The 27311-nt window shown below is 42.9% G+C and overlaps 1 protein-coding gene across 5 annotated transcripts in view; it reads left to right on the top strand.

Moving 5' to 3' along the window:
- Positions 1-27311, top strand: part of ARHGEF7 (Rho guanine nucleotide exchange factor 7) — a 195254-nt gene that overhangs the window by 9432 nt on the left and 158511 nt on the right. For 4 of the 5 annotated variants that reach the window (XM_073349944.1, XM_073349954.1, XM_073349964.1 and 1 more), the window contains exon 2: positions 19008-19094. In XM_073349944.1, coding sequence (XP_073206045.1) covers positions 19008-19094 — 87 coding nt within the window. Of the gene's footprint in view, positions 1-18842; positions 18920-19007; positions 19095-27311 lie in introns of those variants that run through there. The other variant, XM_073349993.1, reaches the window with a different exon arrangement.

Genomic DNA, 27311 nt, shown 5'->3' on the forward strand with positions numbered 1-27311 from the left:
CACTTGTAGTCTGTTGTGCCTATTTATAAAGAGCATTATTCCAAAGAGACTCTTATTCAGCTAACTGTCATGCTGAGGAAAAGACACAGGGATTCCTCATTGTGACCTGACACCTTTATTGTGCTCCTCCACAACTAACAGAATCATCCAAAGCACAGGACTTGGTATTGATGGGGGACTTCAACTACCCAGACATCTGTTGGGAAAATAATACAGAAGGGCACAACGTATCCAACAAGTTCTTGGAATGCATTGGAGACAACTTTTTATTAGAAAAGGTAGAGAGGCTCTAGATTTGATTCTGACACATAGGGAGGAATTGGTTGAGAATTTGAAGGTGGAAGGCAGCTTGAGTGAAAATGATCTTGAAATGATAAGAGTTCATGATTCTAAGGAATGGAAGGAGGGGAAACAGTAGAATAAAGGACTTCAAGAAGGAAGGCTTTAGCAAATTCAGAGAATTGGTCATTGAGAGCCCATGGGAAGCAAGTCTAAGGGAAAAAAGAGTTCAGAAAAGTTGACAGTTTTTTAAAGAAACATTAAGGGTACAAGAGCAAACTATCCCAATGCGTAGGAAAGATAGGAAATATGTTAAGAGACCACCCTGGCTTAACAAGGAGTTCTTCAACAAACTGAAACTCAAAAAGTCATACAAAAAAGTGGAAACTAGGTCAAATTACGAAGGATGAATATAAAAAAAACACAACACCACAAGCATGTAGAGACAAAATTAGAAAGGCCAACGTACAAAACATGATTAAACTAGCTAGGGACATAAAGGGTAACAAGAAATATTTTACAAATACATTAGAAGCAAGAGGAAGACCAAGACAGAGTAGGACCATTATTCAATGAGGAGGGAAAAACGATAATAGAAAACACAGCAATGGCCGAAGTGTTAAATTCCTTTTTTGTTTCAGTTTTCATCAAAAAGGTTGGCAGTGATAGGAAAACTAACATAGTGAACATCAATGTAAATGGGGTAGGATATGAGGCAAAAATAGGGAAAGAACAAGTTAAGAATTGCTTAGACAAATTAGATGTCTTCAAGTTGCCAGGGCTTGAAGAAATATACTCTAGAATAGTTAAGGAATTGGCTGAAAAGGAGATCTCTGAGCCATTAGCTATTATATCTGAGAACTCATGGAGGACAGGAGAGATCACAAAGGACTGGAAAAGGGCAAATATAGCACCCTACCTATAAAAAAGGGAATAAGGACAACCCAGGGAATTATAGACCAGTCTAACTTTGGTATCTGGAAAGATAAAAGAGCAAATAAACAATCAAATTCGTAATCATCTAGAAGATAATAAGTTGATAAGTAATAGTCAACATGGATTTGTCAAGAACAAATCTTGTCAAACCAACCTAATATCCTTCGTTGACAGGGTAAAGAAGATGGTGAGAAGCAGTGGATGTGATATATCACGACTTCAGTAAGGCTTTTGATACTGTCTCACATAAGCCAACTAGAGAAATGTAGCCTAGATGAGCCTACTATAAGGTAGATGCACAACTGATTTGAAAATTGTACTCAGAGAGTAGTTATCAATGATTCACAGTCACACTTGAAGGGTACATTGAGTGGAATCCTGCAGGGATATGTCCTTTGCCCGGTTCTACTCAGTATCTTCATAAATGATTTGGATAATGGCATAGAGAATACACTTATAAAGTTTGTGGACATTACCAAGCTGGGAGAGGGTGCAAGCATTTGAAGGACAGGATTAGAATTCAAAATTATCTTGACAAGTTGGAGAAATGGTCTGAAATAAATAGGATGAAATTCAATAAGGACAAACACAAAGTACTTTACTTGGGAAGGAAAGTCAATTGCACAAATACAAAATAGGAAATGACTGCTTAGGAAGGAGTGCTGCAGAAAAAGATCTGGGCAGTATAGTGGATAACAAATTAAATATGAGGCAACGACATAGTACTGTTGCAAAAAAAGTGAACATCATTCTGGGATGTATTAGTGTTGTAAGCAAGACATGGGAGGTAATACTTCCATTCCACTCAGCACTGATAAGGCCTCACCTGGAGTACTGTGTCCAGTTTAGGGCACCACACTTTGAGAAAGATGTGGATAAACTGGAGAAAGTCCAGAGAAGAGCAACAAAAATGATTAAAGGTCTAGAAAATATGACCTATGAGGAAAGGTTGAAAAAATTGGGTTTGTTTAGCTTGGAGAAGAGACGACTGAGAGGGGACATGAAAACAGTCTTCGAGTACATAAAAGTTTGTTATAATAAGAAGATGATAAATTGTTCTCTATATCTACTGAGGACAGGACAAGAAATAACTGTCTTAAATTGCAGCAAGGGAGACTTAGGTTACACATTACGAAAAACTTCCTAACGGCAAAGGTAATTGATCACTGGTACAAATTACCTAGGGAGGTTGTGGAATTTCTGTCATTGGCGGATTTTAAGAACAGGTGAGACAAACATCTGTCAGGGATAGTCTAGGTAATATTTAGTCCTGTGTCAGTGAAGGGTACTGGACTAGATGACTTGTCGAGGTCCCCTCTAGTCCTACATTTCTATGATTCTGTGTAATGAGGTTTCACAAGTGGGGTGGCTCTTTGAAGTCCTTTGAATAGGAGGCATGCTGGGGAGAGAAGGGGTATGGCTATGACAGAATACAGGAGGTGCAAAGATAACTTGAAGCCACCTTTGCCACTTTCCCTTTCTGTTTCTGCATCAACCATATCTTGGGAAGAGCGGAGTCAGGTTTAGGAAGAATAGATAGCCACTTTTTTGCTGGTTGAGACTCAAGGGAAATTTATACTCATAAGAATTTATTTTCTACATGGGAAAGCTTGGACACCAAAGTAAAATTAATCTGGTTATTTAAAGGGATAATATCAGGATTGAGGGGCCCAATACATTTGAGTCCTCCTAATCCCTTTAGGAGTGAGGTCTCTGGCCTAAATAAATGTCTCGAGTTTTAATTTTCGAACAAAAATAATTTAATTTGCTAATGACCCATAGAAAACAAACGTAGCACTGGGTGTCCATTTAATTGGAGCACAAGCATTTATGCACAATCACTTCCCATAAAGGGAACCCAAGCATTCATGCACAGCCGCTTTCCCTTAACTGTTCTCCTTGCAGGCAGCTACTGTGATTGGCAAAATGAGAATGATGTTTGAAACCGGTAACGATCATTTGTCTCTGATTTCACACTGAATTCTTGGGGCCACATTTTTCTGTCAGTTACGCAAGTCTGAGGACAGAGTCTAGTGTTTTGAGGCTTTGGGAGGAAGAAAGAGAAGGTGGTTAGGAATCAGAAGAGAATGGCATTTGGAGGTGTATTGAGCTAGAAAGCAATGACATTTTTGGTGGGGAAGCCTGGTACTGTTGTGTACAGTGTGAGTTTATAGTGCTACCTGAGAGCAGATTGTGGGGGGCACAGAAAATGTAGCCGGTTGGTCCCTGTGACATTGATCAGGGCATCAGACTATCACCACCTGAGGTCTGTACCATACAGATTAGCACCAAGAGGATATTCTGTCCTCCTTCCCCCCCCCCCCCCCCCGCTGAAATCCACAGAGAAACACTTTGCAGGCCCTTAGCACAGTAGTTGAGAGACATAGCAGGGTTGGACCTAGGAAACAGGAGACATGTTTGCGTATTTCTGCACGTATGGTCTCTCTCCTGGCAATAGTCCTTACTAGCCTCCCAAGGAGGTTATCTGTGCCTCTGCACTAGGATTCCCTGTGCAGATTAGCTCTGCTTTTGCTGTACTTTGTGCACTTGTTACCACTTTCTCTGCATTGGCCATAATGTGGCCCACATAATTTACAGAAAGTATTTTATTGCCTGTGTTTTACAGCTGCTCCAAAGGCTAACAAAAATGACAGCTTGATGTTGTTAAGGACTCATTCATAGCACATTTAGAGCCTTTTTGTCCCCTTCATCCCTGTGGCTAGAGGGGATGAGAATCTAGCAGACACAGATAGAGGGGGTGGTACATTGCCATTTCCACAGTGGCTCCTCTCCATGGTTCCCCGGGCTTAGGCGACTGTGGCGTCAGCCAAGGAAGTACTGAATGTGTACCAGAGAAGAAGGGAGCTTCCAGCTGGCTTTGGTGGCTCTTCTTTGAAAAATGGGTCTTTTCAAAAAGGGTGGGTGTGGTTCCTGGGTAACATCAGGGCTGTTGAGGCTTGGGGAGTCATGGAGAACACCCCCTCCCCAAACCCTGAAAATACTGAGTGGGGAAAATACTTTTGTGACAAATACTGCAAGACACAAGTGCTGACTTCGTAGGTGCTTCAGCCCTGGAACACCACGGAAAAAAAATAGTGGGTGCTTTGCACCCAACAGGCAACCAGCACCCCCTCTCAACCCCCAAGACCTCCCATCCACTGGCGGCCCTGCTGATCAATTCCTCCCCCTCCCACCCAGCACCTTCCCCTGGCTGCGATCAGCTGGTCCACGGTGGGCAGGAGGCGCTGTGGGGGAGGGGAGGAGCAGGGACAGGGCGCGCTCTGGGGAAGGGGCGGAACTGAGTGGGAGCGGAGTGGGGGTAGGAAGAGGCAGGGCAGAGGCGGGGCCTTGGGGGAAGGGGTGTGGGGAGGGCTGGGGTTGAGCCCCCCAGGGAAAGGAGGAAGCTGGTGCCTGTGCTGCGAGAGAAATTATTTTATTGGTATTGTTCTCATTCGTATTGCTTCCCTGGACCCTGGCTGCCACAGTGCTTTCCAGACAAGCCTGGTTCAGCCGTCTCCTCTCCCTACCAGGAGGACAGAGGGGATCCTCTCTCCTTAGCTTCTGGGTTCTCAGTTGCCCCAGTGTTACCCAGCTCAGATTCAGAACACCCTCCATCTGTGAGAGGAAAAGAGGGAGCTTTGAGCCAGTGTCAGCTTTCTGGCTGCCTAAGGAAGCCTACAGCCCTGGCTTCTTGACTCACTGGCGGGCAGACCACAGTGTGCAGACGTCAGATGTTCAAAAATCAAGCCTCAGAAACTCACGAGAATGACTTAAAAATTAAGATTTTCAAAAATAATACAATTTGGGTTCTTTTTATTTACTTTCCGGCTTTTGAGCCTGTAGAGGTCACATTTTTCAAGCTTTTCTCCAAAAAAATGACTTTTAAAAAAAATGAAAGTTGAGATGCTCATGCAGCCACTTGGTTCTGGAGCAGGGGCTTTAAGAAGAACACCAAATATCATGAGGCTTGTGGTAAAATCATGAGAGTTGGCAATAGGTCAGAAATGTACTCCAGCTGGCACCCTAGGGAGCTCTGCTCCCTGGCTTCTGGTCAGATTTGGCAATCCTGGGCTCACTAACAAGATCCATGGAACCGTGAATAGTTCCCTCCATACCTCTTTGGAGAAGTACAGCGGCGGTTCCAGTGCCCCAATGCTGTTCAGAGCAACCTGTATGATGTGCTGGATCTGTCCTGCTCTGTATAGACTGATGGCTGCAAAGGTTGGAAAGAAATCTCCTTTTCCTTCGGGCTACCCTTTTAAGGCCAGTAGAGTGGGAGCATAGGTTAATAATCCAAATGGCTCCTCCTTTCAAGGGAACCTGGAGACAAAGAGGCAACTTCGGGCAGACTGGGGCATGGAGAAGGAAAACCAAACGTGCGGTGCCTGGCTGCTGCAGAATGGAGAATTCTGCATCCAAAATGTTGAATTTTGCTGCTTCTTTCAAAATTTGAAATTTTGCAGCAAATGTCACTGATCCAGAATCACAGAGCACACCCGTTATGCTAATATTATCTCTGACCCCAAAGCCAGAGATATTCCCTAACATGTTTATATAACATATTTCCATTACAATAAAGAATCCTTACTTTCAAGTGCCTGAGGGGAGGAAATAGGAATTCATTTGAATGGAAGTTAGGTCCCAAAGTAACAATGAGGCAGTAAATACAAACTACAAGGTGTTATAATAATGATGAGGGGAACTGGCAGGGCCCTTATATTTAGGTTGTGTCACACTTTCCATTATAAAGGAGTTTTGTTACCTTTCCTTTGAGAAGCTCTCACATCTTCAGTGTTTGCAGTAGGCCTTTGGTGTTCAGTAGGGCAGGGTCGATAAAAATCAATGATTTTTTTTTTTAAATAAAAAAAATCTGATTTTTTAAAATGTAAATCGGATTTTTTTGATAAAATGCTTTTTGAGGAATAAACCTATCTAAAGATAGTTTTAATTAAGATACATTATAGTTCAAAGATATCTCATCATGGAATAGGGATTATAAATTCTAATTCTATAGTATGAGACAATATATTCATGTAATGTTTAAGAAAAGCTTTGTAAATAAATTCCAATAGTTCATGGATTAGGGATCCAATCTTATGGGGTTCCAGAGGCTTCTGTGTAGATTATTTAGGTTAATCTTTCTATCTACTGTGACAAAGTTCCTGCTCTACCTTGGTGGGTCTTGCACTTATTGGTGGATTTGGTCGCCTTGGAGCTTCACGGCAGCCCTCAGCTTGGCCGTTTTTCTGAACCCACTGTCCAGGTCGACTCCTCCTGTGTCTGACCAGGAGTTGGGAGGATTTGGGGGGAACCCGGGCCCGCCCTCTACTCCGGGTTCCAGCCCAGGGCCCTGTGGAATGCAGCTGTCTAGAGTGTCTCCTGGAACAGCTGCGTGACAGCTACAACTCCCTGGGCTACTTCCCCATGGCCTCCTCCCAACATCTTCTTTATCCTCACCATAGGACCTTCCTCCTGGTGTCTGATAATGCTTGTACACCTCAGTCCTCCAATAGTCCGCGTTCTCACCCTCAGCTCCTAGTGCCTCCTGCTCCCAGCTCCTCACACGCACACCACAAACTGAAGTGAGCTCCTTTTTAAAACCCAGGTGCCCTGATTAGCCTGCCTTAATTGTCTCCAGAAGGTTCCTAATTGTTCTGGAACCTTCCCTGTTACCTTACCCAGGGAAAAGGGACCTACTTAGCATGGGGCTAATATATCTGCCTTCTGTTACTCTCCTATAGCCATCTGGCCCGACCCTGTCACACTACTCAGTGCTCAGTCTAGAAGATACGATCAGAGATGCTTAGTTCTGCAGTTCTCAAACTGTGGATTTGTGTCTCCAAAAGTAATATGCTTGTTAATGGCAAAAATGTTTTAAAATAAATAAATAATATATAGAGGTGAGAGATAACAAACCTCAACTCTACTGTCCCTCTGCAAATTTATGTACAGAGTCAATCCCTTACCTCTCTCTAAAAGTGCAAAGTTTCAAAAAGTTCAATTAATAGAAGATTGTTGGGGGTGGAATAGATCTGGACAAGGAGAAGAAGTCTGGAGATAAATGTGAGAAGTGAGGGACATATGCTTGTTTTCTTAAAATATTATATATTTGCTGTTGAAGAAAAAAATCCAGAGTCCTTAACGTTATTGTTTTAGTTAAATAAAACAATGTAAATGTCTGTCTGGTGATGTTCTCCTCCTAATACAGCATGGCAAGAAAATCCTCCAAATATTAATGATTAACCTGTTGAATTGGAGATTGTTCACCTTCCAATGACTTCATAAATATCTCCTTCAATTATCTTTGATATATGAAATAAGTAATCATTCATTTTCTGATATAGCTGTAAAACTAATCTGAAAAGTTTTCAAAATAAATCACTGTTTAAAAATGTATAGTGTGTATCTTCTAAAAATGAAACCTACATCTGTCTCTGAGTTGTGAAGAATATGTATTAAGGTTATAACAACCAACATGAATGCACTTTTATGTAGAAAACCATGATTAAATCGAGTCTTCATGACTAGTGATTTAAACCATGATTTAAATCAATTTGATTTAAATCAAATCCACTCTTCAGCAGGGGGAATCTCCCCAGGCTACGGAAGTGCCTTTTCTTTGTCCTGTGAATTCCATTCAGATTTGTATGAGATATAAAATATTAACAGTTGCCATTTTCCTTCTCTCCTTCTGTTCCTCAGAAAAATGTTGTCAGCCTGCCTAAATCATTGAACCTTCTGAGGCTGGGCTCATGCCACCACCAAAGCAGCAGCAGCAGCACACACAGTAGAGGGAACACCAGGGTGTTGTTGGGGGGGGAGAGGCGCCGGCAGGGAAGATAGCTGGGCTCGGCTCTCCTGCTCAATAAACCCCAACACCTTAGTCATGGCTCCACTGCCCCATTTATCACCCACTCCATGGAAGCACCACAAGGGGTTGGAGCTCCCTCAACTTCTGGTCTGGGAGAGACAGGCTGGGTTCCCTTCAACCACCCCTGGAGCAGCAACCCATCAACTTCGCTCCTCACCTGCCAGCTCTGGAAAAATAAACCTTTATCAGCTGGCTTCTAATGTTAGTCCTTAGAGCTCAAGTCGTAGCAGTCTGTGCTGTAATGCTGAAGGATGTTAGGATTCAGACCCTGCTGATGATTCAGGGTGGGGGTTTCTGACAGCTGTGCAAAATAAAAAATCCATACATCTAGAAAATTACAATGTAAAAGTTATTTCGGTTGCAAAGTCAAACATTTGAAAGTTAGGAAATGCAACGATAAAAGTTGCCGGGGCAACCTTAATTTGACTCCCTTGTGTGTAGGCATTAAGATACAGTCATGAATTATACAATCACATACTAATTTTTTCACAGGACCCCTGCCTCAGTACACAGGATGGAATCACAATGGGGCAGAATTAAAGTTGCATGGGCAACTGTAAATGTTATATTTACTAACTTTCAAGAGCTTGACTTTGCAACTTAAATAACAGTCTTTTAATGTACCTTTGTGTATAATATGAACATATATGGAAACAAATGAAAACAAATATGTTATTAGCTAAAGCTGTCATGGCATCTTTAGCTCATTCTGTTGTTTAAGGGCTTGAACCAAAGTCCACTAAAGTCAATGGGACACTTTCCATTGACTTCAGTGGGATTTGGATCAGGCTGTGAAACAGGTATTGAAACACAGTATTTTACTTATTGCACAGTATATAGAGTTTTTTCTGAACATTGATTAATGTTAGCATGGGTGCAAATTAACAAGGTGAGTTCAAGATGCTGTGTCAGTGTTAAAGTATAATTTTCATGCATCAGATTAAAGATTAAATTAAAAACTGGTCCAATTTCTGTGCAAGCCCCATGGAATCAATCTTTTAAGGCTGGCACAGAATCGCTCTGGAGTGTTTAGTGAAATGGTAGTGTCTATCTCTAATTTACTAATATTATTATAACTTAGTTTTTCGCTATCTACACTGGCTGTGCTTGAGCCTAAATTTTCAGAGTTTTCCCGTACAGAGAAACGCAGGTATGCAGCACACAGTTATTGCTGCATGTCTGATACACACAGTATCTCTGCAAACTCTGTGTACACGCATGTTCTTATATACTTTCCAGGTCACTAAAAATCAGTACTAAAGAACTACAGCACCACAGATGCAATATAGTTTTATCCATAAGATGTGGTAAGACACTTCATTTGAAAAGAGAACTAATTGTTAAGTACATTATTTGTAAAAATTAATGAATTAGGCTGGGATTTTTCAAAGGAGCCTAAAGGAGTTGGTGCCCAATTCCTGTGAAAAGTCAGTGGAAGTTGGGTGCCTAGCCATCTTGTATCCCACTGAAAACCCCAACCTACATTTTAAAAAAAATAATTACACATATAAGGGCTGATTCAAAGCCCATTGAAGTCAATGGCAAGAGGATGGACAGCCCTTGTAGTTTTTGGACCAGACCTTCAGGTGCTGTATGTTGCTGATTTACAACAGCCAAGGCTCTGGCACTTTAACTGTAGCTGCAGATGCTATTATTATTACTATACTGCAAGACTCTAATTCTTTTCCGAAACCTTCCAGGAAGCAGGTGCTGCTTCCTCCTCCCTGGTGGTGGAGGGTGTCTCTACAGCTCAGCTCCGTGGAGTGCTCCCTACATGACTCTGTGCAGCAGTCACTGGTGGACTGGGAAAGCCTGGGGGTGCCATGCTGGAGTATCTACCACTGTGTAGATTCATAAGCATTGATCCCTGCAGAGCGCAGGCAGGAGGCTAATACAGCTACCATAGTTACCGTAGAGCTGAGGCTCCCAAACTTTTTTTGCTGTGCTCCCCTTCTCCAGGGGAGTCACATAACAGGCCCTGGCCACAAACTTCCTCCCATCCAGGGAAGAAAGTGGCTTACAAATGTAACCCTTCTGCCAGGCCAAGTTGATAGCAGCAAGGGCCGGGTTCAATACACAGGGGTTCCCTCTCATTAAAGCAAATGCAAAACTGGCTCGAGCCCCCACCCAGTGACCTGGGAAAATCTTACACACCCCCTGGGCGCCTCAAGGAGGCAATACTTCCCCTCTCGCAAGCACAGAGTCTTGGTGTAGTAGAGAATCTTTAATAACATGAGGCAAACAACATCAGCATTAAATTGGGGAAACACCACAACTAGTGTTCATTAACCAAACCATGAACACTGACCCACCCCAGAAAATTTGGGCCACATCCTTTCCCTCAGGCTCTTGAGTCCCAGAACCCAAACGTCTCTTGAGTCCAGCAATCCACAAATCGCCCAAAGTCCAAAAAAAGTCCAGCCCCGGAGTTCAAAAGTTCACCTGCAGAGTGTTACTCCCCAATCTGGCTAAAATGTGCCTGGGTGTGGGGGAAAGAGGTAAGGGGCACCTTACGTGTCCTGAAGCTGACTGCCCCACAGGGCTCTGCTCCGCTCCACCACGACCGGCTCCGCTCTGCACAGCTCACCGTCTCACGACCGGCTCCGCTCAGCTCGCCGTCTCACGAACACACCGCTGTCTCACGACCGGCTCCAGACAGCTCGCCGTCTCACGAACACACCGCTGTCTCACGACCGGCTCCGGACAGCTCGCCGTCTCACGAACACACCGCTGTCTCACGACCGGCTCCGCTCAGCTCGCCGTCTCACGAACACACTGCTGTCTCACGACCGGCTCCACTGCACACTAGAACTTCTGGCTCCCCCCCTACTTGACACAGTGCTCAGTGATTTCAGCTCATAGTAGTGGGAGCCTTAGTGCTGGTGCACTATAAGGCTGAAGTGAATTCAGCACAATACCTGTAACAAAACTCTTAATAGACCCAAAATTAGCTCTGACATTCCACAGTGGAGAGAGACAGAGGTGCAATTGGTGCTTCAGGCCCTCACAAAAGGGGCCTACACCACCAGGCACTAATACCTGTCTCAAGTCTCTCTCAATTCACAGAGTTTTGGAACCCATGTCCCTTGCCTAGTGAGTGCTACTCAGTTGATGGTGAGTCCTCCATCATAACAAAAAGGCCAAGTACAGTTCCAAGCACAGTTCCCATAATCAGGGTACTAACAATTTATTCTTCCCGCCCCAATAACAGAGACACTGGGGATCCCACAGCAGCCAAAGTGACGATTTGGGCAGTTATGGCCTCATTCTAGGCGGGGTGGTTGTGCCTATGCAAATGAGATCAGCCCCTGAAGTTCTTTTCCACAACTTGCCACACCTCACCACCAGATGTCAGGGTGGAGCCCACCCTGTCTCTGCTTACACTAAGGGCAGCAGGCAGCTCATGCCCGGGGTGGCAGGCTCCATTCCCAGAAGAGTGAATGAACATGCATCAGTCTGCACTGCTTTGGATTGTTATCGAGCAGAATCCGCCATCAGCATGGAAGCATGTCCTTTGGAATGGTGGCCAAATCATGAAGGGGCATATGAATGTTTGGCATATCTGACAAGTAAATACCTAGCAATGCCAGCTACAAAAGTCCCACGTGAATTCCTGTTCTCACTTTCTGGTGACATTGTAAATAGGAAGTGGGCAGCATTATCTCCTGTAAATGTAAACAAACTTGTTTGTCTTAGCGATTGGCTGACAAAAAGTAGGACTGAGTGGATTTGTAGGCTCTAAAGTTTTACAGTGTTTTGTTTTTGAGAGCAGTTATGTAACAAAAAAAATCTACATTTATAAGTTGCACTTTCATGGTAAAGAGATTGCATTACAGTACTTGTATGAGGTGAATTGAAAAATACTATTTCTTTTGTTTATAATTTTTAGTGCGAATATAAGTAATAAAAATAATAATATAAAGTAAGCACTGTACACTTTGTATTTTGTGTTGTAATTGAAATCAATATATTTGAAAATGTAGAAAAACATCTAAAAATATTTAATAAATTTCAATTGGCATTCTGTTTAACAGTGTGATTAAAACTGTGATTAATCACGTTTAATTTTTTTTTAGTTAATTGTGTGAGTTAACTGTGATTAACAGACAGCCCTATAAATAAGCAGTTTGCTCATAAGATAAATAAATAAAATAAGTAGAGGACTTGGGTTATTCATAGGTATAGCAGAAAAGTAAGAAGTGGGCTTTCAGGAAGATATTCATTACAAATTTCTAATGTTCATTCACTAAAATGAGTGCTTTCTTTCCATTTTATAAATATAATAGTTTTCTACACCTCTGCCACAGCTCCCCTTAGTGTTCCACCTTCCAAATTAAATAATTGTAATGTATTTAGTTTCTTCATGCATGGAATCTCTACCGTGCATACTTTGGATATTGTCTATCTCTTTTGTGTCCTTTTAGATGATTGATTTTTGTCTGAAGAGTATAGATGTAGATTCACTAAACTGAATGTAATATTCAGTTTAAGGTGAAGATGTACTGTTTATATATATCATGTAGTCTTCTATTGCTTATCACATTACTTTCCATCTTTTTCATACTAAACTTTTGTTCACTTCTTGATCAGCGCCGTGCATCCAGCAAAAATCCTCATTGAACTATCCATAATAATTTCAGAGTGATTAATACTTAATCAGAACCCATTGTATGGTTTAAATTGTTCATGCTACACCTGCTACAAGTTTTACCTTGCACTTATCTCTTTGAATTCCTTTGTGTCGCCCCAATTCCTACTTTTTGTTAGATCCTTCTGGCATTCCTGTAGTTTCTAATTATTACTATTCTTTGTTATTTGTAGTACTGTAATACTTACAAGCCCCAGTCAGGGAACAGGGGCCCCATTTGGTAGGTGTTCTACAAACACGTAGTGAAAAGATAGTCCCTTGGTTATAACAGATGGGAATAATCCAATAGGCAAAAGTGGGGAGAGAGCGGGGATGCGATAACAGAATTACAAACATGTTTTTTTCTCAGACTAGGTGTACACAGTATTGATTCTTTATTAAGCTAAATAATTTTGGGACATGAACCTATTTTGCTGCCTCTGTTATGTCTCCTATCTTCTAGATAATTAGCGAATATATCTGAACAACATCTTTCTTAATGATTGGTAAGGCAGCCCATTGTTGGCCTCCTTTCATGCTGAGAATTGGCTATTTATTTCAGCTGTTTCCTATCCATGTTTTAAATAATCCATGGACAAGACTACTTCTGAGTGTGAGAGGTAAAGTTTCCAAGTTTCCTATAGCTTCTTGGAAGGGATGTTACCTAATGCATTTTGAAATTATATGCACAGTTCTCTGAATTTATTCCTTGTGTCACACTGTTTCTAAGCCATTTGTCGAAGAATATTGCAAGGATCTTCACACAGTTTTAAGAATTTCCTGAGTAATAACTGGGTGTCGTTGTTTCTGTTTTTAGGCTCTTTACTCTTGTCTGTTAAACTCTATTAGGAGAGAAAGACCTGGATATATTAGATTCTCTGATCATTTGCTCAGATGCTTTTATTTCTTGGCAGATGCAAAGGTAGTTCTGTCCATGCAGCTGAGAAAATTGAATCTATGTTTGTGCCATTGATTTGACAAACAGTAAAGCAGGGCTTTGAAATGTACTCCCTTTTTTGAGAGAGAAGGAACTGCCTTTTTAAAGATTTGCCAGGGTTTATTAACTACCTTTCTTCTTTTGAGGGAAGCACAGTTGTCAGCTAGAACGGTGCATGTTTTTGACAGGGATGAGACTTCTGGGCAAGTCTAAAACATTCTGAAAATGCCATATGACCCACGTTTAAACTTCTGGAGGTGGAACGGAATCCTTTGCCATTTTTGCAAAGCCTTGATTGGCAGTTGTCTCCATCCTATCTTATTTGATGGCATCCTTTTTGAGCTCTTTGTTTGTCCTGTTACCAGATACTGCAGCCACCTATGAGATAATGTCTATGACTTCTGGGCCAGCTACACAGGTTTGGTTCTTTAAAACTCCCGAATTCTGTGTTTAGCTAGTTGAGGGCCTAGGAATAAGGATTATTGCTTGTTAAAGAGATAAACCTGGTTGAGTCACAAGACAAGAATCACTTGGTGGACAAGGAATTTGTTTCTGATGAGAGAAACTTGGATTTATAGTGACTTGTTACTTGTCATTCTTATTTTTGCACTGTGCATAGTTTTGGGGGTTCCTCATTATGAAAAGAGATCTTGATAAAATGGAGACAATCTAGAGGAGGATGAAAGAAATGATAAAGGTAGGGTGACCATATTTCCCAAAGGGAAAATGGAATAATGTGTGGGGTTAGACCAAGCCTCCCCTCCTGCTGCACAGGGTTATCCCTAGCCACTTGTCCAAGCCTCCCTTCCCCCATGCAGGGCTGGCCTCAGCTGCTTGCCAGAGCCCCATGCAGGGCTGGCCCAAGCCACTTGCCAACAGCAAACTGGACAAATACCCACTTTTGCCAAAAAAAAAAAAAAAAAAGTCAGGATGGCCAGGACCAGGTTTAACAAAGGGACTGTCCCAGCCAAAATGGAAGATATGGTTACCCTCGATAAAGGGATTAGAAGTTACAAACTATGAAGAGAGATTAAGGGAATTTAATATGTATACGTTTTAGAGAAAAGACCCAGGGGGAATATGATCAAGCTATAAATACCTGAAAGATAACATGGAGAAGAAAATATTTAAGATTGCACAATACAGAGCATAGACACAGGAGAGAAAAGGAAAAGGTAGACTTTAGGAAACATAGTCTAACCATTGGGTGATGGAATAATTTGCTGAGGGAGTTTGAGGCACTGTCATTAGAGTTGTCCAAAAGTAAATTAGGCAAAACAATTAGGAGATATTGTCAAGGTTCCTCCCCCACTCTGAACTCTAGGGTACAGATGTGGGGACCTGCATGAAAAACCTCCTAAGCTTATCTTTACCAGCTTAGGTCAAAACTTCCCCAAGGTACAAAATATTCCACCCTTTGTCCTTGGATTGGCCACTACCACCACCAAACTAATACTGGTTACTGGGGAAGAGCTGTTTGGACGCGTCTTTCCCCCCAAAATACTTCCCAAAACCTTGCACCCCACTTCCTGGACAAGGTTTGGTAAAAAGCCTCACCAATTTGCCTAGGTGACTACAGACCCAGACCCTTGGATCTTAAGAACAATGAACAATCCTCCCAACACTTGCACCCCCCCTTTCCTGGGAAATGTTGGATAAAAAGCCTCACCAATTTGCACAGGTGACCACAGACCCAAACCCTTGGATCTGAGAACAATGAAAAAGCATTCAGTTTTCTTACAAGAAGACTTTTAATAAAATAGAAGTAAATAGAAATAAAGAAATCCCCCCTGTAAAATCAGGATGGTAGATACCTTACAGGGTAATTAGATTCAAAAACATAGAGAACCCCTCTAGGCAAAACCTTAAGTTACAAAAAAGATACACAGACAGAAATAGTTATTCTATTCAGCACAGTTCTTTTCTCAGCCATTTAAAGAAATCATAATCTAACACGTACCTAGCTAGATTACTTACTAAAAGTTCTAAGACTCCATTCCTGGTCTATCCCTGGCCAAGACAGAATATAGACAGACCCACAGACCCTTTGTTTCTCTCCCTCCTCCCAGCTTTTGAAAGTATCTTGTCTCCTCATTGGTCATTTTGGTCAGGTGCCAGCGAGGTTACCTTTAGCTTCTTAACCCTTTACAGGTGAGAGGAACTTTCCCCTGGCCAGGAGGGATTTCAAAGGGGTTTACCCTTCCCTTTATATTTATGACAGATATAATAAACAGTCCACTAATGCAAGAGGGATTAATTTAATGAACCTTTTCAGGCATTTTCTTCTACCGTTGTTTCCTTTTCCAAAGAATTACTTGCTGGGGTTCCTGATCAGTGTGGTGTAGTCTATTATGAAAATGTTCTTGTTTTTAAATTATATTTTTGATTTTCAATAGATATAGAATATACTCAGTGAATGTAATACAGAAACACTAAAACCTTGATTGCTGAAAGATAAGCAAACATGAAAGTAGAAACATTAAGCCTGCAATCATGTCTAATAGAGTATTAGCAAAAACAATAGTTTAAGCACCTTCATTAAGTTTTTACAGACCCTATATTTTAAAAATCTTCAAGGGCTTAGATCTTAGAGTGCTGAAGTTTAGATGTAGAATTCCTTAAAGATTTAACGCGTGGTTTAAACCTTAAATTGGCCTGCTTCATGTCACTTGGCTCCAGATCTAAAGGTGTTGGCATCGGTTATTTTTTATGGTCGTTCCCCAATTGGACGCTGACTTCGCTACAATCTAAACTTTAAATCTGGAAGCTGATTGTGACTAAGTATTTCTAATAATTCAAATTTTCCTGATTCAAGCAAGTCATCCATTTTATTGACTTTTATTTAAATTAGCATAGAGCCCAAAATGTCTTTGGCACTGTACAAACATATGGGAAGGCACAGTCCCTTCCCAAAAGAACTTGATGTCAACATTTCAGGAGTTAAATATTCCAAGGGAAACCTCAAGTACTGTATAATGGAAGAATTATACTTGTGTCTCTAGTGCCATAAGCATGCATGACATACACAGATGACTTAATTTTTTTTTAAAAAGTCACTGCCTAAAGTCATTTATAATCTAATGGGCAATTCTTGTATGGTGCTGAGGCCCCTCAACTCCCATTTATGTTGCAATTCCATACAATATTTTCCCTCCCAGATAGAGATATGTATTCAGGGCCCAATTCTGCCCATCCTTACTCAAGCTGAGCAGTATCTTACTTGGTACATTTTTCCATTGAAATCAGAAGAATTACTTGTGAAGTAAGGTCCTGGTATTGCGAACATTTACGCACATGCAGAACTTTACTCATGTGAGTTGTCCTATTGAAGCTAATGGGACTGCTTACATGTGTGGAGGTATGCTTGTGCTTAAGCATTTGCAGGACTGTGCCTAAGCTACCACTAATTGGCTGTGGAGCACAGACACTTCCGTTTTAAAAAAAATCTTTATTTCAGTCAAGTCTTTCCCCTTTGCAAGCTTCCTTCTTTGCAATGGACTATTAAGAAATCACAGCTGTCTGGTAGACTATGAGCAAAGAAAGTTAGTTAATAATCACTGTTAAATTCCACTGTCTGGTGTTAGCTTTTTGATAACTAGTAAAGCAGAGATGAAGCTTTCCTATAAAGTTTTTCTTGGGATTTCCACTCATGATTTTAAGGCATACGGCCACATTCTCCTCTCACATACGGATTGATTTTGAAGTGCAAATTGGTGTCGAAGGGAACACTGCATGCACAACAAAGAACAGACTACATCCCATAGTGTGATACCCACTATGTTCCCTGAAATTAGATTGCATTCTTAATTGATGTTTGAATTATGAAAAGTATTTCATTTTTTTTAAATGTCAGAATTTTGGATATTGGTTTGGTTCTGAGCCAGCGAAGGGATTGGGATTTCCAGGTCTTGGTCTTCAGAAATTAAAGACTTGCTCCTACAAGGTACTGAGCACCTCTTGAGAGGTGTTGATCACTCTCCTCTCCCCTTGAGTTCAACTTTCATTGACTTTGGTGGGAGATGGTGGTGCTTAGCATCTTGCAGGATTGGACATTGTAGCAGACATGATTTAAAATACGGTCTTTTTTACTTTCAGGTAAAGACTTTTAATGGTACAATGAATTTTTTATGCGGTCACTATTATCTCTTTACTTTTCTTTTATTGTATACTCTGCATTTTTTATCGTCCGTTACTGAAAATGATAAAGATCATGCAAATCTACTCTGTGTTGTCACACATTTATATGACTGTTACCCTTGTCTTCACTTGCTTTGTTACATCCACTTGTGTCTAAATTTAGGCACTAATCCTGCAATCTAATACAAGTGGCCAGACTGCTACACTTGTATGGACTCCTTTGATTTCAGTGGGACTTCCATTCAACTTAATGGGCCTTTGCACAGGAATAGTGGCTTGCCTGTTTGGATCAGACCACAGGACTAGTGGGCCTTTAGTTGAAAACTCTTTGGAGGCAAGTACCCTCCCTTACACTATATGTTAGTACAGCACTCCAATACAATGGACCTCTGGGTCCTACCTGGGCATGACTGTAATACTACAGAAGTGATAATTCTGAGTGAAGTGCCGAACAGCCGGGCTGCATTCATTTTAGGCTCTGGTTCTAAACCCCTCTCTTTGCAGATTCAGTGTGTTTGAAAGATGCTGTACAACAGGAAGTTGTGTTGCACCGAGCATCATTTCCAAGGCAGGACTTCCTTTCCACGGGGCTCAGGGAAAGTCACCGTTTTTTGAACAAAGGGAGCAAATGCTGCTGTTAGATGTGTCTGTTAGAGGCATCCCCCGGGCAGGGGTGCTGGGCATTGGCTGGCTCCCAGGTGGCGGCTGGGTTAGTCACTGATGGCGCTGCACGCGGAGTTTGTCCATTAGGTAAAGGCAGCCACGGCAGCGAGATTGAATGATTCCTGATTCATACTGTGTGTGTTGCACCCTCGCCTCCGAAGTCGGCCCAGCGCCGCAGGCCGGGGGCTGGGAGCGCAGCCGTGCCCCCGGCCCGTCCCTGCAGGGCTGCGAGGAGAAGCCCCGGGGCGGCTGCCCCGGCCTCGCTCCGGGCTGACCCCAGACTCTGGCTTCGGGGCAGCAGCACCCGGCGCTGCACAGCGATGCGGGGAGGGAGCAGGGGCCCGGCCCGGCACTTTCCTGGGCCCCTCCCCGGCCCGCACGTGATTTCCTGGCTCCGTGTTTACTTCCCGGGTCAAAGCCCCTCCACGGCCCCAGAGCAGCCGCCGCCGCCTGCGGAGGGAGCAGGGGGGTGAGTGGGGCAGGATCAGCCGGGGCGGGCCGCGGGGTCCCCCGCGCTCCCAGCGCAGCCCGCTCACCCAGCGCCTCTTCTCTTGCAGGTTTACCCGGAGCCCCGGACCGAGAGCGAGTGTCTGAGCAACATCCGCGAGTTCCTGCGCGGCTGCGGCGCCTCCCTCCGCCTGGACGTGAGTCTGGGCAGGGCAGGGCAGGGGGGCCTGGGCACGCAGTCTTTTGTGGTTTCCCTGGGGCCCCTTGAGTCCTCTGGGCAAGTTGCAGAGGGTGTTCCCTTTCCCTTCTTGGGGTTAACTTTCCTGCCTCCCGGGGGGCTGGAGCAATTTGTACAGCGGGGGTGCTGAGAGCCATTGAACCAAACTGTAAACCCTGGATCTGAGGGAAACCACGTCAAGCCAGGGGGTGTGGTAGCACCCCCTGCACCCCTAGTTCCAGCACCTATGCCTGAAGTGATTTATGTTGGATTTTCTGGCCCTGGGGGGGTTTCCTAGAGCTACTGCTGGGGTCCTCGGAGCTGCCCTGTGGCCCCAGGAGGCGGGGGAGCCATTGAACAGTGATCTGAAAAGGGTTGCTGTTTGTGTAAGGGGAAGTGGGGGCTGTTGGTAGCCTCTGAAGGTAAAACTGATCTGTAAAAGATGACGAATGTGGTGGTGCTGCTGTCTTCTCTTGAGTCCATGCTGAACAAATAACCCAGCGTGATGCTGGAGGGCACTTTGAAGGGTTTTTGGGTGAGACGTTACCTCAAGTCTCTGATTTCATGTGGTCATTCAAGATCCCACTGGCCAGATTCTGATCTGACAGGTTTTGTTTTTCCTACTTAAATTTACTCTCCAAACTGAGTTGCTTAAATTCCTGATCTGCTCCTGTTCTCAGGTATTTATTGTAGCTGAGTGCTCTGTTGGGGTATTCATTCCATCACAGAGGTTGCTGCACTTCAGTGGTGGATAGGGTAAACTTTGTGTATAGTTAGGGTCCTACCAAATTCACGGCTATGAAAAACACATCACAGACCATGAAATCTGGTCTCCCCCTGTGAAATCTGGTCTTTTGTGTGCTTTTACCCTATATTATACAGATTTCATGGAGGAGACCAGAGTTTCTCGAATTGGGGGTCCAGTTCTGCAGGCAGCAGTGCAAAGCTAAGGGTGGCAATACCATACCATGCCATCCTTACTTCTGTGCTGCTGCCCGCAGAGCTGGGTCCGCAGAGCTGGGCTCCCGGCCAGCAGCCACCGCTCTCCAGCTGCCCAGCTCTGAAGGTAGCGCGGCTGCCAGCAGCAGTGCAGAAGTAAGGGTAGCAGTACTGCAACCTCCCTACAATAACCTTGTGACCCCCCCCCCCCATTTCCTTTTTGGGTCAGGACCCCTACAATTACAACACCCTGAAATTTCAGATTTAAATAGCTGAAATTATGAAATTTACGATTTTTAAAATGCTATGACTGTGAAATTGATCAAAATGGACCATGAATTGGGTAGGACCCTATAGTTCATGATTCATTTTAAATGTGTATAATGCATAGGCTCCTATGCGATTAAAAACACTGTGTAAGTACACAATTTTTAAATGTAAGAGTTTATTAGAAGTGAGTGCTCATAGCCAGTTTACAGAAGCAGTTAAAATCATATTGTATCTGACTCTAAACAGTATTTAGAGGCTCAGAGTAGGCCCTGTGGTGCCTTTCCTAAAGCAGGAGAATTTCCTTTGGTGACGTTTCACGTTGTTTAAACTGTGATCTTGGATAGACAAAGGGAACACTAACTTCTGAGGAAGAAACAAGACAAGAAGTATTGAGGAGTGTGGGAGCGTCCTATTTCATTACCTATAAAAGAGAATGGGAGGGATATTTGCAGAAAGTTGCTGAAATTCCGTTCAGTGTCTTGATGTGAATTGGTTATTGCTTCATTGACATGTAGATATAAAGTTTATTTTGGCAGGTGAAAAGATCCTGTGTGTAGTGTTTCAATGTTTCTATTCAAGTTGTATTAATTTTGTTTACAAAAACTGCTTTTAGATGATGACTTTGTCATATAGGATTTTATTCAGTAAAAGTCCAGTGAGATTTTTTTGATATGTATAATGTAATAAACTCTTAAGGAACCACTGTTTTTTGATATGTATAATGTAATAAACTCTTAAGGAACCACTGTCTAACATTTTAAAAAGTATTTTATCTAAAACCTTATTAAATTATCATGGGCATTTTCTATATTTCCTTTCCTGTCATTGTGGATTATCAGGATGTTTGCACATCATTTGTAGGGTTTGCTATATAACCAATCCAAGGTGCTTTCTGACTTCTTCAGTAATGTTAAAAATTTAGTGTTCATGTGACATCACCATGGGTTGAAAAATCTCCTTAGTCCTGGTGACTGAGAAGCTTGCCTTAGCAATTGTGGGGACCTGCAGTAGTTACCTATAATTTAAACTTTCTTCAGGAAAAAAGTTTTTATCCCATATGGTTATAAAGAATAGCTGCTGAATGTAAATCAATGCAGTGCTGTCTTCATTATGCAGTGTCTGTGGTGCTGCTCATAGCTTTGCCAAGCAGCAACAGAATGCAATTAGCAAGCCCCTGGTCAGTTTTGCTGCTGTTGTTCAGAACCCTTGAGGCATCAGTGAAACTTACAAGAATCATGTTAATTTCTGTGTTTCAGTTTGGAAAAAGTTATTAATAAAGACAGGGTTTAGAGCTCTATTGCCCACCTCTCAACCCTCTGGTAGAGGGAGAGAGATGGAAGCTCTTTAAGTTTATCAGCCAGAAGGGGTTGTACAAGGTGAAGTATTAGGTTTTTGGACAGTAATAAGTATTCAATATTGTCCTCCTTTTCCAGTAGCTGACATCTCTTTAGGGCAGTGCCCATAATGTCTGTTACAGAAAGGCTCAGTGATTAGCCCAAGGTAACACAGGAAGTTGGTGGAAGAGGGAATTGAACCCAGGTCTTCCACATCCTAGGTTTGTTCCTTAACCACTGGACTCTCTTCCTTTCATGGAGTGCAGTTGTGAATTTCCCACTCATCTTTTGTATCTATTTAAAGCAAGCAGGAGTTTTAATTTTTTTGTGCTCTGGACATATTATTTTGCAATGTATCTGTAAACTCCACGTGAAGAAAAAACATAGGGGGTTGGGAGGAAACTAAAAGAAAATGAATTTCTAAATCTGAATTTAGAATGGGACCCTGCTTGTGCCGTAGGTCAGCCATGTCACACCTGCTAGGCTAATGAGACTCTGCTCACCAAGTTTTTTCCAGTAAAATAAAGAACAAGAGGTGCAGGACTCTCTTCCAGTTCACCATAATACAGTGCAAAGATTCTAAAACAGACAAGAAAGGGCCCAGAAATTGCAGAGGGTCCTTCATATTAATCTTCCTGGGAGCAAGGGCAGGTTTTTTGGACTTGGAGCCAGAGCTCACAGAGGAGAAAGCTCAGAATCAGTTTTTCTTTTGCGAAGGCATATTTTGAAACCAGTGTGCAGACTTTATATTTCTCCAGTTGAGCTTCTGAAAGGGGAAGCATGGGAGGAAGTGGAAAAGGGGAGTGATTCCACCCAGAAATAAATATTTCCTGATTTATACTTCCAAAAAGTGCATACAACGCTCAAGTCTGGTTAAAGAAATGGAAAGTGTGCATTTAAAACAACAATAAACAAGTAAAGCCACTGTAGCAATCCATGCATTTGCTTCTTCCACATCGTGGCTAAAGCCACACATGCATAATCAGACTCCTTCTGACCTAGAATGGCACTGTGGGCACTAAGATCTCTGGTCTGGGAGCCTTCTTTGAGAAAGGTTTCCTTATCAGTGGCTTTGTGGGACATTGTTTGGGAGAGGGGATTTACAGTAAGAGCAATGAGTATAACTCTTGTGTCACAACATCAGCCCTGCCTAAGGCCATGGAAAACCAATCCCCAGGCAAAGAAGGCACTGGTTACCACTAACCAGGCTCTTCAGGAGGGAGACTTTTCAGTGACTAGAGAGAGCTGCCATGGGAACCTTTAAATAAAAATAAACTTTTAAAATAAAAACTAAGGAGGCTTTTGTAGCTCAAAAGGAAATATAGACCCTATTACAAGTCTTGTTACTCTTGATCCAGGTAAGGTTTGCAAGAGGGATAACCAAATAGATGACTTAATATACTGAGTGGCATCAGAGATAGAGAAGATACTACAGGAAAACCATCTGCATCCTTCAAGCATGCAGGTTGACTCTGTATGATTCCCCAAATATGGGGCAAGTGGCCAGAAATCTTGAAGTGTTGGATCAATAATATGTTTAAAAATAAATAAAAAAATCATAGGTAGAGATATACCCAGCCAGGTTTGCACTTCAGAATTAAATGCAACTACAGAGCCCAGGTGATTGATATCCCCTTCTTCCTCCAACCAGTTGAAACACAGAAGTATGAAGACAGCAGTATAACTGCTTCAGACTGGGGTAAATCAAGGAATCCCAGGAATCAAGAAGGCGTAAGATTCTGTTCCATCCTCCTCTTATTGTCCGTGTGTTCCAAAGACAGGGGAACACTCAACCAGATGTTTTGAACACATTCCTCCAGAAGCCACAGTTCAGCATGGAGGACCTAAATTCCACCAAAGCAGCAATTCCCCAAAGGAAGACTTCAATTTCTCTATTAACAGATCTGAAAGGAACCTTTCTACAAATTATTATATGAATCTCCCATAAGATATATCTCTGCTTCCCATGCAACTGACAATGCTATTGGTATGCTGCTTTACCGCCTCTCTAAGGGTATTTCCCAAAGTGCTAGTTAACGTGTTTTATTTGGGAGGAAAAGGGTTAATGTCTATCAATTCTAAGCTGACCTGCTTATTGGCACTTTTCCTGCAAAAGGTCCACGAAGGAGCCACCATGCAGCCCAGATTCTATTCTGGAATAACATGGATGTGGCGACCCCACTGGGAGCTGAATGACTTCATGCAGTTGATATTACTTAGCAATCTATGAAAACTGATATCAACGGACAGATTTCAGAAGCTGGTGGTCACAAGTCATAATATAATGTAATATTATTTTCCAGTGATATCTCTCAGGGTGCTTTTTGCCTTGGATCAGAATGATTGTCCCGTGCTCTGTCTCTTGATTTGGCTAGCTGGAGTGTAACTGCAACCAAACTCAGTGAGTACAGTGACTCAAGTCAGAATATTTCAACATGAGCAAAGATGCAAAACCAATTGACCCAATTTTGAGAACGTTAATGAAGATGGTAAAGAGTCGTAGGTGCAGAAATTGCAAAGCAAAAGTGAGCAGGAAGGCTGTATGAGGAAACGTTTTGCGAAATGCAGTGGAACAACAAAGACATGAGGACCACTGACTTTAGCTAAATGTACGTGAGTATTACAATCAGTCTCTGCGAATGAAAGTACTGGTAATACCTGCATTGCCATTACCAACTACATCAAAAGAGAGCTGGATCTCGGTCAGCTAAAGAAAACGAGGAGGAAACTGAACTGAAACAAAAGGTTTGAAAATTGCAGCTTTTTTTTATGGCTGTAATATTCCCTTTTCCATTATTGAGGATCCAGGAGTGGGTGGGTGAGGTTCATTGTGCCTTCAGTGTGCAGGAGGTCAGACTAGATGACCACAGTGGTCCCTTTTGACCTTAAAGTCTATGAAGGTGAGCCAACTTTTCAAGCATAGATCAGTTGCCTAAAGCCCAGGCAACAAAGCACCCAGTCGAAAGCAGGTAGCAGGTGAATTGTTAGATGTGGTTACTGATGGCTTAAAGGTGGAAGCACGCAACAAATTACATGGAAAAGCAGTTAGATTAATACAAGATGGCTGAGTAATGTGCATCATGACCCAGTGACAGTTAATGGTGGCTTATGTCTCCACAGTTGATAGTAGAAGCAATAAGGAGACTGGAAAGTACTGTGCTACACTGGCAAGAGAAGCCAAAGCATTAGCCAATGAACAGTATGGTTGTGGTATTAAGAACTACCTGACAGACAACGAGAAAAAAATCCAAAGTGATTTGGAACAAGAGAATGACACTTTGGCTACGTATGGATATTATGACAAAGTTCCTCCTCTGCCTTGGGGGTCCTGCACTTATTGGTGGATTTGCTCACCTCAGAGGTTCACAGAAGCCCTCAGTTTGGCCACTTTCATGGCTCAAATCTGCCGTTCACTCAGTTAGCCTCATCACTGGCCAGTCTGGGGAAAAGGAAGAACAACAATCCCCGCAGTCTCTGCTGATCCACCTAGTGGATCGGGGACCAGGCCAGAGACCCCTGGTGGAACCCACAGTCCAGGTCAACTCCTCTTGTGTCTGACCAGAAGTTAGGAGGATTTGGGGGGAACCCGGGCCCACCCTCTACTCCAGGTTCCAGCCCATGGCCCTGTGGATTGCAGCTGTCTACAATGGCTCCTGTAACAGCTATGTGACAGCTACAACTCCCTGGGCTATTTCCCCATGGCCTCCTCCCAACACCTTCTTTATTCTCATCACAGGACCTTCCTCCTGATGTCTGATGATGCTTGTACTTCTTGGTCTTCCCATAGTACGCCATCTCACTCTCAGCTTCTTGCTCCTCGCATGCACACCACAAACTGAAGTGAGCTCCTTTTTAAACTCAGGTGCCCTGATTAGCCTGCCTATCTTAATTGATTCTGGCAGCTTCTTGATTGGCTGCAGGTGTTCTAATCAGCCTGTCTGCCTTAATTGTTTCCAGAAAGTTCCTGATTGTTCTGAAACCTTCCCTGTTACCTTACCCAGGGAAAAGGGACCTACTTAACCTGGGGCTAATATATCTGCCGTCGATCACTCTCCCGTAGTCTGTCCAGGGTTCTCTGCTCGGTGACCCTGTCTGGTTTCCTTCGTTTGACCTTTTGACCACACTCCTGTCCCTGTTTGTTTTATTAGTTGTCCCCCATGTTCAATTGGTTGCCAGGTCCTGTGCATCCTCCTCTTAGGCTGTGGGGGGATCCTTTAGCAGTGGGCGGATGGGATCCAATAGGATCACTCTCCTGTAGCCATCTGGCCTAACCCTGTCACAATATGCATTACATTGCAGTTCTGGTCTTCATTTGTACAAACGTAAATTAACTTCCTAATCTACTGCCTTATGTAGTCACAATTTGAGTATATAACTAAAACTTAAGTGTAATGTGGTGTACATTGATGATGGTAAGCGCCCCCAGTGATCCACCAGCACTTGCATAACCCTGGAAGGGTACTCTTTTCAGTTTATGTACTCACTGGGAAAATGGGGTTGTGCCAGGATAGGGACATGTATCCCATCTGTCACCCAACCACAGTTCAGGAGCCCCATTGCTCCAAATCTATCTTCTGTTTCCTGCATATTGCTGAGAATCGCAGTCCGATGCGGCTGTGTATGCTTGATGGCCTGGCACACTCGAATGACAACAGTCCCTACTGTGGATTTTCCAACTGCAGACTGATTTGCTCACTGACCAATAGCAATCCAGTGTTGCAAGCTTCCAGAACACAATTGCCGCTCGCTTCTCTGTTGTCAACGCAGCTCTTGTTCTGGTGGCTGGAGAGTTGGGGCGATTTTGGCGCATAGATCCAGGAATGTGGTGGTTCGCATCCGAAAGTTCTCCTGCCGCTGCTTGTCATCCTAAGCATTCGTCATGATGTGATTCCCACCAATCAGTGCTTGTTTCTTGGGTCCAGAAGAGCCAGTCCATCACGTGGAGCGCTCTGTGAACCCAGTAGCAACCTGCTATGTTTATAGAGAAGAGAAATGAGAGAGAAGGTATAGTATACCATAAATTATTTGAAAGTACAAACACTCATTATTATGAATATTAGATGGAAAAAGCAAAGTGCAGCCTATAATTCAGGGCTTGTCTACGTGCAGTTTTTGCACTGGATCACAAAAGAAAGGTCCATATGTGAAAGACATTATCACAATCTCCTAGCCAGGGGCAGATGGTAAAAAGTGCTCTTGGACATTGCTGCTATGTGATTATCTAAAAAGCAGCTTGGGGATCCACCAACATATGCATCACAAACGGTAGACACACACTAGATCCGAGTTGGAGAAATCATCTTTTAAAATTTCAAAGCCCTATGTATTGCTTTAGTCAGTGAAATGCAGAACAAAGCAGTCAAAAACAGCAGTCAGTATTTCAGGTGGTGTACTGCATGTAGCCTATTACATCATTGTACACGGAACATTGGGCCATGTGCCATTTCCTGTGTGGAATGTATGCAGGCTACTCTAGATGTAGCTTATGTCTGTGGAAAAGTAAATGCTTATACTGCACAACCAGTCTTTAAAAACCAAGCTTTGCGTTTATGGAGTCCCCTGTTTATGGATCTGACTTTTTCAAAACCCTGCATGTGCAATTGCATGCCTGCTGTTCACATGTAAATACCATGAGTGCATGCACAAAGCAGATG

This window comes from Lepidochelys kempii, chromosome 1 (genome assembly GCF_965140265.1).
Source record: "Lepidochelys kempii isolate rLepKem1 chromosome 1, rLepKem1.hap2, whole genome shotgun sequence".
Lineage (NCBI taxonomy): Eukaryota > Metazoa > Chordata > Testudines > Cheloniidae > Lepidochelys > Lepidochelys kempii.